The sequence below is a fragment of the Bactrocera dorsalis genome, chromosome 2 (assembly GCF_023373825.1).
Source record: "Bactrocera dorsalis isolate Fly_Bdor chromosome 2, ASM2337382v1, whole genome shotgun sequence".
NCBI lineage: Eukaryota > Metazoa > Arthropoda > Insecta > Diptera > Tephritidae > Bactrocera > Bactrocera dorsalis.
The window spans coordinates 95,316,978-95,328,027 of record NC_064304.1 but is presented as its reverse complement, the minus strand read 5'-3'; the positions used below and the strand labels follow the sequence as shown (position 1 = coordinate 95,328,027).

Here is an 11,050-nt window from a genome sequence, read left to right as displayed (position 1 = left end):
TATTTAAAAATAAAATAACAGTGAAAGTTTGGAATACCGTAAAGGGGGTTTGAATAGTGCGGTATCACGCTTTGTAGCCCGTCATTTCCGTCCAAAGAAAAGTTTGATGGGATTTTGGCGACAGTCACCGATTAGATGGACCAATATGAGGTTGGTAAACCTGTTTTTCGAATCTTGAAGTATCGCAAGAAGACCGTACCATAGAAATCCGTATGTTCGTGTACAAGAAACAATCACGGCAAAGTAGTCATATTGGAGTGAGTCAAATCCAGAAATAATCCACGAGACGGAACTTCACCTAGATTGAGTTACTGCGTGTTCCGCAGTTTCATCAAGGTGCATTGTAGGGCCACCCTTTTTTGAAATAAGGGGTTTAAATAACAGTAACTGTCAATGGGCTCCGTTATTTAAAGATGTTGAATGAGCTTTTTGTACCCTGAACTGCGTCGAAGTAGTATCTTTCCAATACCCAGACCGGTTTTTTCAGAGCTTAAAATATATATCAAGAAGCTCCACCTTACGCTGGCCCCCCAGCCGGTGGAACCAGAGGAACAGAAAGACCCCACTTCGTTGGAAAGATCAGGTGGAGAAGGACCTTGCTGGACTTGGTTTCTCCAATTGACATGTGATAAGGCTATAATCTCTTAAGCCATGTCTGCACCAGTAAAGAAGAAGAAGAATAAGGACTATGATACGCGGCGCTATTAGTACTATATATTTTAGATTGTTACATTGATTTAGAATATATACATATATGTGCAGAAATATTACGATAAATGTCCGTTATAAAAACTATTCCAACGAAAACGTCTTCGTGTCAGTGCCGGAATTCAAGACGATTGTCTCTGGCGTTGTTGGCGCTCCTAGGCGTACCCATTCATGCTGAATACCAGCGTCTCTTCGAGCAGATTGCAGAGCATGTTGTATGGCAAATATAGAGCTCACTGCTAGACAGGCTGGAGGCTCACCAGTAGTTTTGGAACGCATAAAGCCAGCAGGATTCGGATTCTTCTGCAGCAGTTCGATGCGGAAGTCAATGGGTATGTCCTTTGCACCGGGTGGTTTGTATGTCCAGGTACGATTGGTTACTAGTCGCCCAGTTTCACGTTCGTACACCAAGTGCTCCGTTAACCAGTAACCAAGTAGCATGACAAATGCGCCCTCAACTTGTCCAATATCTATATAAGGGCTTAGACTTTCACCAGCATCTTCCAATAGGTCCACACGTTTAATTAAATGATTGCCGGTTAAAATGTCCAACATAATTTCAGTTAATCCTAGACCGTAAACGAAGTAGTTCTTCATATCGCCTTGCTTATAATGTTCGCTGGCAATCATGTTTATGGTTCTAATATAGGCTTCGGTCACTACTTTTTGCCAACTAGCGTTTTTGCCGAGTGCATCTCTTACCGGTTTCAAGCGCTCATTGAGTGTATCGCAAGCTTTGCGTACGGCGTAACAAAGGCTCTCACTGCCCAATGAACCACCTGTCACGATTGAGTTTGCGCCATTGATTGTGTCGCTGTATTCGAGCTTTACAAATGATAACGGTATGCCAAGTGTGTGCGCGGCAACTTGCGCTATTTTCGTGTTCATACCTAAAGAATGTTGCAATGTTATTCGTTATGCTTTGGTTAAATATATATATATATGTGTGTATGTGTGTGTGTATGTGTTCATTCACCTTGTCCCATCTCGATACCGCCGTGTGCTATGACCACGCTTCCGTCTACATGATATATGGCTACAGTTGCTGCGTACTGTCCAACCAAATTGACAGGATACTCCATTATGGCTAGACCAAGTCCACGTTTAACCCAACGATTACTATCATTGAAAGCAGCGATTTCTTTTCGGCGCTGTTGGTACTCTGTCGATTGTAAAAACCGCGGTAATAGTTCCACCATTTTATTCCCCGGCTTTAAGTTGACCCGTCGGACGTCCGCAGGATCCAAGTTCGCCTCGAATGCCATGTGCTCCAACATATTTTCGATCATTGCTATTCCTTCTGTTGAGCCTGGTGCTCGACACCAAGCTGAACTGGGTGCATCGGTGATGACGGCCTGTCCGGACACTCTTGAATTTGAGTCGTTAAGGTCATAACAATTTCTCGCTGTTGATTGTGTAAGATCCTCAATAGGATTCTCATTTGTTGTACATCCTGCATCCTCGTAATATGTATTCGTGAAGCCTACAATCTTACCATTATTTTTAATGTGAAACTCGTAGTCGGAGCGGCAACCCCAACGCTTGCCATTTGAATTCATCATCGACTCAATGGACTGTACGAAACGCGCCGGTCGGTTGAGTTTGTAGGCGGCTAGAGAGGCCGCACAAGCGGCCTGGTTACCACGTGAGATTTTAGCACCGTATGCGCCACCGAGCCGGCGTACCTTTAATTGCACAGCATTTGCTGAAATCGCCAACATTTTGGCAATGACACACTGTGTGTGGTCCATCCATTGCGTGGCGCACCAAATTTGCAACCCATCCTCAAAGGGTACAGCTACAGTGGTTTGAGGCTCCATTGTAAAATGATATTGCCCACCCATTTCGAAAATACCTCTCGCTGATATATCTGGCTGATCTGAGAGTTGTAAATCCTTCAATTGAGAAGCCGTCCTTGCTTTGGTCCGCCCCTTGGCCTCTGCCTCGAAAACGTGTGTCATAGTAGGAAAAATTGGTGTGTTTGGACGATTACTATAAATGACCTTAACCTTTGTGGCCGCAAGTTTGGCTATGTCACTAGTCTGGGCGACAACAACGCCTAATGGCTGATCATAATATTTAACTACATCACTGCAGAATATTTCTTCGGGTTCATATAGAAATGCCGCATCACCAAAACTATTGTTGCCGGGTATATCCTTAGCGGTGTAAAAGGCGATGACGCCCGACATGTCTAAGGCTTCCGATGCGTCGATCTGTTCAATGTGGGCACCAACTCTGGTGGCATTAGCGAATGCACAGTAGACGGCGTTTGAATTTGTGAGTGTGTCATCCATATAAAAGGCTTCTCCAGAACACTGAAGCAAGGCTAAATGATATGAAAATAATTGTTATTCTTACGAAAAGAATCAAGTTTAAGTAATTTTATATACCATCAAGTTTTTGCACCGGCTGTGTGATCGGATAATTTTTCTCTATTGTCTCGTAGGTCTGTGTGCCGGATGAAAGTGGTCGCCTTAATATGTCCGCTCCACTTCTATACTCCGGCCTCACCTTCTCTGCCGGCGCAAGCTTCAGAATTGTTTTGTAAAAGAGTCCACATGCCAATGCTCTTCTGTAGGTCGGTGAAGGCTCCGGTAATACATCATCAGGCTGCACTTCGTTATTTAAACTCACAAATATCTTGGCCATAACCTCCTTATCAAATAAGTTTTGTCTTACCAAGTATGCTTCGGTGGCAGTGGCGTGCACGAAGTCCGGATTGATGCCACCGAAACAAATGCGCGCGGCGTTAACTATGCCCCAAGAAGTCACATCCATATCGAGCAAAAATGCGGCATTTACATATGCGTGTGCATTTTGTGCCCGCGGTGTGATCTGAAATTAATACGTATTAAGTAGAATAATGAGGACTCAATTAAGGCACTAAATTACTTTGTAAGAGTGGAAAATGAATCGGCCCTTTAGATATGCTCTTAGCTCAAATGCAAGAATGACCGTCTTATTGAATGGCAATTTCAGATAGTCCAGTATGGAAATGGTCTTCGGCTGCGCTGAAAGCTCCTGTACAACAATCTGCGCATTGAGTGCCTCGAAGGTAAGGAAAACGTCTGAGGGGAACTCCGGATGAGCCTTTTTAATACTGATATTGCCGGCAAGTGTTCCTGTCTGTAAAATAGTTCTCGGTTAATACGAGTTTAGTATTTCGAAGTCTAATTAGGCACTCACATTCCGCACAGGTACATGAGCGATCATGTCGAAATGTTGCCATAGTTGCTGGCAATACTCGAAACCGGGACGCTGTGAAATCTTTTGGAAAATCTCAATCGCTTCGTTGAGACTCAAATTGGCACCTAGTGTAAGTTTTTCGCCGACAATGGAATGTCGCTTTAATTCCGGCACCGCATGCAAATCGATGAAATGTTTGATGTCCGGGGATCGTCTGTAGACGCCATGTGCGGTATTTCCTCCCACCAACATGTACGGATCGTTGCCCACTTGACCTAGCGCGTGGAAAACATCGGCAAGTGTATGTGGCCAATACCAATAAGTGCCATTTTCATAAGCCAGCATAGTTAGGGGCTTGTCACACTTGCTCACACACTGCCTACCCGCCATTGGGCAAATGACAAATTCGAAATCTTCAATGTCGTCGCAGCAGCCGCTGTGCACCCTAGTATTGCTATCGATGGCAAATGATTTCATGGTATCCAATATCGGTCGATAACCGGTGCAGCGGCAAATGTTGCCACCAAACGAGTTCTCCACCTCCTCCAAAGTGACCTTACCGCCCTTGGATTCAAGCAATCCATACATATTCATTACCATGGCCGGCGAGCAAAAGCCACACTGAGAGCCATTCAGTTTGGCCAAGCGCTTTTGAATCGGGTGATAGCCATCGCGTTTGTTGCCAATGCCCTCGATGGTGGTGATTTGCCAATCCGTACAGGTATTCAGCAGAGTCAAGCACTGCAAACGAGTGTAGGCAAATGCATTCTCCAAAGTACATACATGCATACATATGTGTTTATATACCTAAGTACAAATGTGCTCTCTGAATCCACTTACCGAGTTAACAGCCCAAGTGCGTGTTTCGCCGGTCGCCGGATGCTTGCCTCTAACGACGCAGATACAAACGCCACAGCCGCCCTCCAGGCACATGAATTTCGTTCCTGTTAGCTGGGCATGCTCGCGCAGGAAGGTGTTCAGCGTTATGTCGACCGGCAAGCTGCTCAAATCAACTGTAACGGCCCAAACAGAATCGAAAGCTCCGCTTAATACAGCCAAATAGAGACAAGCCATTGCGCTAACTTACCATCATAAGGCGTGCCATTGATAACGAAACTAGTAGTCATTTGATAGCCGGATTCGTATAACAAACCAGATTAGTGTCAAAATATTGCCACACAAAGCCCAGTAGGCGATGAAAGCTGAAGCAGTGGAGAATTAAGTTTTGTTTTTATTTTTTGTGTGGTTAGCTTTTTTCAAGTAGCGCTACTACCTGAGACAAACCGCACTGTTCGCCGTTAGCTGAGCGACTAGCAAGCGCTCTCGCGTATATAGCGATAACGATCAGCCACAATTCGATCGGCGCGAGTATTTTGTTTACTACCCAAATTAGAGACGGTCTTTATTGCTAGTAATGCAATAATTACCGTAAAATCGATCGTCTGGCTTTGAGTTAGTACAACAAACAAAGAAAACTTGTTCTCTTGAAATAAATCGTCAGTTCACCTGTGCGCTCATGTAGTTGGAAAATGCGTTTGTCAAACTTGTACTCGTATTGTCGCAAGCTGTGCGTTAGCTCCGAAATGGGCTCACTGAATTCTGTGCATTTTTAGTATTTAGTATTCTCTAAATACTTTTTCGCTAAAAGTAATCTTTAAGACGTCGTTAAATATAATTGGAAATACTTGAACAGATTATATTTTTTAATTTTTATTGACGATATTTTCGTTTAAAAATATTTATGTTTAAAAAAGTTTTTGCTGCTAAATTTTACAGTTGCAATTGAAGTAGGACCGTCCGTCTGTATATTGGATAGCAGAAAAAGTGTTTTCGTATTTCTAATCAATCTTCACCATTTTTTTTTATAATTAACTTCAATGAACCAAATGTGTACCATTTCGTTCGACTACTTTTTGCCATTTTTCCATTAGAGATATTATTCCATCAGTGTAAAATTTTTCTGGTTTCTCGGCGATAAACTGCGATAAGTAATTTTCACAGGCTTCTCTTGAAGCCAACTTTACTCTATTAAGGGAGTTCTGCTACGACCGAAACAAGTAAAGGTTAATGGTGCAAGGTCAGGACTATATGGAATCAATCATTCGACCAGGCTGGAGCAGCTCTTAACACTCAGATTAACCTTTCGAGGCGTTAATCCTGACTTTGCGGCAATTTGTTGAGCTTCACCATGCTTGGACCATGATATTTTTCGCACATTATTGTCGTATTTGATCCACTTTTCGTCTCCTGTTATCATTCGCTTCAGGAATTATTCAGTTTCATTTCGTTTCAGCAAAGAATCGTAGATGTTAATGCGGTCCATTAAATTTTTCCCAGACAATTCATGTGTCATGGTACCCAAACATCGAGCTTATTTTTGTAGCCAGTCTTTTTTAAATGGTTCAGAACCATTTAACGATGAATGTTAAATTCCTTAGCGATGTCATGACCGATTATGTGACCGTCCTGGTCAACCTTTTCCATAATTTCGTTGACTTTTTCAATCATAGGTCGACCAGAGTGAAGTGTATCTTTCACAACGAAATTTTCGGAACGGAAGCGAGCGAACCATTGTTGTACTACACGAACTGATACAGGATCGGATCCGTAATCTTCGCAAATATTATTGGTGGCTTGCGTGGCATTTTCGCTAATTTTTGAACAGCTGTAATTTTTTTTCAACTTCCCCGAATTTAATTTTTTTTGTTAAATGAAGCTTAAAATCTCATCTTTCCAACATTATATGGTATGTCACAATGTGACTTGTAGTACTGGAGAGATACGACTGCAACAAAATCTGCTGACAAAGTACGAAAATACTTCCAAACTATTCCCAATCCAGTTTTTGAGATATCGATCTGCAGTTTCGTACCTGGGTACTGCGAAGAAATTGTTGAGTTCGAGTCACTGTTGCATATAACTATCATACAGACTGAACGATTCAAGTTCTTGGAAGTACTTTTTTCTATTTGTGAAGGGTATAACAGGTCTATTGAAAATTCCCTTTCACTTCAAGTTCATTTCAAGGGTTATATACTATTAAAAGCGATCCTCAAACTTTTTGACAACATGGTTTTGGTACGATTTGTCATTTGCTTAACAATAAGCCTCAGTTTCGGTGATCACCTCTTCATTAGACGAAAATTTATTTCCAGCCAGCATTCCTTTCAGATTTGGGAACAGGAAAAAATCGCTTAGGCTCAGATTAGGAAAATACGGTGGATGCGGAAGCAACTCAAAGCCCAATTCATGGATTGTTGTCATAGTTTTCACTGACTTGTAACACGATGCATTGTCTTGGTTCTTTTTCTTCAAATATGCCCGTGTTTCGGCGGTTTCGTCCTTCAAACCGTCCAAAAACGCTATGTAATAGTCGCTGTTGATGGTCCCTCCTGTTGCAGGGTAGTCAATAAAAATTATTCCATGCGTTTCCCAAAAATACATATGCCATAACCTTGGCAGTCGACGTTTTTCTACGCTTTAGAACTGGTTTATCGTATGCAGTCTACTCGGATGACTGTCGATTGGACTTCGGATTGAAATGGTGGAGTCGTTGTCACATTTCGATGCAAAACCTCGAGTTTATTACGCTGGAACATCTCCAAGCTCTGCTCCGAATCATCAATTCGTCCTTGTTTTTGGTCAAAAGTTAGCTCGCGCAGCATCCATTTTGTACAGAGCTTTCTCATACCTAAATATTTATTCACATATACCCAAGAAAACGCGTTTTTCTCTAAATTACTTTATTTGAGGTGGTTGAAATGGCAACTCAAGATTCACTGAACCGATTGCTTTGAAATTGGACAATAATCTTTGTTCTATATCTCTCTATCGTGCCTGCCTTGTAGTTTGGAAATTTTTTATATTAAGTATTTAAAAAAATTTGAAAAAGTCCAAAAGGGACTAAATTTTGTATCAAGTCAATTTTTGTTTTCTTTGGCAAAGGTCAATTCGATAGCGACATCTTTACTAATGAGGAATTTTTTCAGTTTTTTTGTTTTAGATTACTACAAGAGTTGGTGTTATGTTAACTAAGAAGCAACCACTCCACCGGCCCTAATTTGATATTTTTTTGTTGGTTTTCTTAAATAACATAAACATAAAATCGTCCAAAAGAGTTCAACAATTATATAGACTTACTTGTGCCTTATCTCGGTCCAAAAAAGTTGCACGAAGGAAAATAGAGCCTATGCTAATATCGGCCGGTACTCTGTACAGACAAAATTATCTGACATTTAATGGAATGTGTTATATGAATATATACATATATATATGTATGTATATGGTACAACTGCCAATATCTCATATAGCTAATGTAAATAACAATAAAAGTAGACAACTTAATTAAACCAGTAATAGAAAATGTAATTCTTAAAGCTTTACGAAAAGAAAAACGAAACTACCAAATTATAAGGAATTTGTGTTATTCTGTGTTTGTTTGTGTATATGTGTAAACGAGTGCTTACAGCGTACGATCGTAGGGCGGATAACGAGCATTTGTCTGGTCGCGTTTCCGCTCTCCAACGATGAGGGAAGTCACCATGAAGTGAGCAGTTGAACGACGAAAAGCGAGCACTAAAAATGCAATAAAAACATGGAATTTATGCATTTCTTGGAACATTACCATAATACACAATATACATACATACATATGTATACTATACATACAATGCAAAAGCACAAGGAGCTACAGCAAGTGCGACAAAGAGCGATGGGAGCACACAAAAGCAAAGCGAAAAACATAAAAATAATTCAAAAGTAAGCACAGTAAGCCAATTTGCGGAAGAAGCACAAGCAGGAGGAGCCAAAAGAGCGAAATCTACGCTAAAAATGCACAAATTTCGAATTTTTAGAGGGCGAACAATAAAAGGCATTCGTAAATATGGTAAAAATGCAAAGGCAGCATAGGTATGGTAAAAGTATGTGAAACTTGATAATCAATTATAGGCGAAGCACATGCATAGTCTGCTATGTGGTCTCGTGCAGAAAAAAAACTGAGTAACTTTACTTAAAAACAGTCCAGCAGAGCAGTTGAGGCGTGCCAGCAAAGCATAACGCTTAGACCTGTGTTTCTGGTATTCGACTTATGCTCCCTAAGGAGCCCGCAAATGCACTTTGCAAATGCGCACAAACATCCATACATACTCGTAAGCATCGTATGATTTGGTGTATGTTGATTGTCTGATTGCTTTTTATGCTTTCAGCCCGCACATCAATACGAAAGTCGGCCAATGCGGCTTTTTGCAACAGAGTGTTGCAGTTCACGCACGGCAAGGGGCGCGCAATACGGCAGACTACCGCTGCGACTCGTTTGTACTGCAGTTTTTACATCGTTTTCCGTTGTTATATTTGAAATTTTATGCAAATAAAGTTGCTGCACCGAAGAAATTGGCAATGTTTGCCGCAAGCTAGGAAGCCGGAAATAGTAAAAGTGTAGGGCTTGTGTACGCCTATGCGGATTTGGTTTTAGTTTTGTTTTCTATATGGTTCTAAGTGCTGTATAATGTTGCGACGGAGCAGTGCAGTGCCTTTGCCTTTTGGTGGAGTCTCTCAACTTCGGAAATGAAATGACTGCAGTTTTATAAATACCTTTGCAGGCGATTTGCAACTCTGAATGTGTTGAGCTTTTGTTTTACTATTTCTGCGAAAAAAAAGAAAGCCTACATCGAAGATGAGATATCGGGACCAACGAACCTCTGAATTTTTGTGCATTATTTATAATTTGCATATCCTCAATGTGGTATATTAAGCTTGCCACAGCTTGTAACACCCACAAAAACTCCTCGAAGAGCTTATAAAAATATTTAGGAATGGTTAGCATGATGAGCCGATTTACTAATGTCTGTCTGTTTGTTCTCTCTGCCTATCCATCTATCTACGAATATGTAGTACATATTCGTTCTTGAGATATCAATCTGAAATTTTGCAGTAGTCCTTTTCCTCACAAGAAACAGCTCCTTTGTCGGAACCGCCGATATCGATTGTGAAATCACGAGATTCCGAACCTCGGGGCCTCAGAAAAATCAACCTTCAAGGATTGGTTTTCTAAGTTTCACTTCTAAACATAGAAATAAGTTCCGAAGACGGTAAACGCAATGGACGACCAAAAGAGATTGTTACTCGTATCAAAGAAAACATCGAAAATGTCTCCAAAATATTTTCAGATGTAATAAAGTGAAGTTGTTCCAGAGAGCAGAGGCAGAGCAGAGAATAGAAGCGGATTAAACCCGAGTTTTTGCGTGTCAATGGATGAAACATGGCTCTGTTATTTCACTCGCATGGACGCGCATGACTAAAGTGTTCTCTCGACGAACAAAGACCAAACCCTACAAATCACTCATGATCCCCGTCTTGCTATGTGGTGCTGAAGCATGGACATGGATGACAAAATCTGATGATTTGGCGTTAAGAGTTTTCGAGAGGATGGCTCTGCGGAAGATTTATGGTCCTTTGAGCATTGTCAACGGCGAATACCGCAGTCAATGGAACGATGAGCTGTATGAGATGATGATAACATTGCCATAGATAACTATGTCGTCCGTATGGACGAAAACACTCCGGCTCTGAGAGTGTTCGAAGCAGTACTCGAGATAGGATGTAGATGAAGACCTCCACTCCGTTTAAAAGATCAGGTGGAGAAGGACCCGGCTATACTTGGAATCTCTAATTGGCGAAAATCCAGCGAAAACGAAGAACGATTGGTGCGCGGTTGTAAACTCGACTAAAACTGCGTAAAGGTATCTACGCCAATAAAAAAGAAGAACGCGATGGAACGCCGAAACTGGGGCCTTTCAGGAACAAATGGCAAATCGTATTACAAAAATGTTGTTAAAAAGTTGGAGGATCGCTATTATCAGTGTATCACCCTTGAAAGACTATGTTCAATAAAAAAAGTAAGTTTCGCCAAAAAAATGTGTTTTACTATGGTAGTGTTTCATGTTTCACATGCGTGTGTTTCATGTTTTTCACAAAGATTTCGAATATTTTTCGAATTTTAGCGAATGCAAGCGAGCGATCCTTTATTACTAAACTTTATTTTAAATCCCACTTTCATGAACTATTTTTGTTATTTAACCGAGAAGTTGACCGCCTTCATGGCAGTGTGCGCGTTACTTGAGAACTTCGCCAATTGCTTGTTGTTGCGAGTTAAAGA

The 11,050-nt window shown here is 41.2% G+C and overlaps 1 protein-coding gene across 2 annotated transcripts; it reads right to left on the bottom strand.

Moving 5' to 3' along the window:
* Nucleotides 1-694: 694 nt before the first annotated feature.
* Nucleotides 695-8,120, bottom strand: LOC105230951 (uncharacterized). 2 transcript variants are annotated; one of them, XM_019992001.3, is made up of 9 exons: nt 8,038-8,105; nt 5,171-5,549; nt 4,985-5,099; nt 4,738-4,910; nt 3,898-4,638; nt 3,604-3,837; nt 3,102-3,546; nt 1,685-3,037; nt 695-1,598 (listed from the first exon to the last, which is right to left on the bottom strand). In XM_019992001.3, the coding sequence occupies exons 3-9, from the start codon at nt 5,022-5,024 to the stop codon at nt 793-795; spliced, it is 3,792 nt and encodes a 1,263-aa protein (XP_019847560.2). In that variant the 5' UTR covers nt 5,025-5,099; nt 5,171-5,549; nt 8,038-8,105; the 3' UTR covers nt 695-792. The 2 variants fall into 2 exon arrangements, with proteins under 2 accessions (XP_019847560.2, XP_011210307.2); XM_011212005.3 differs by lacking the exon at nt 5,171-5,549 and having other exon boundaries at nt 8,038-8,120.
* Nucleotides 8,121-11,050: the final 2,930 nt, after the last annotated feature.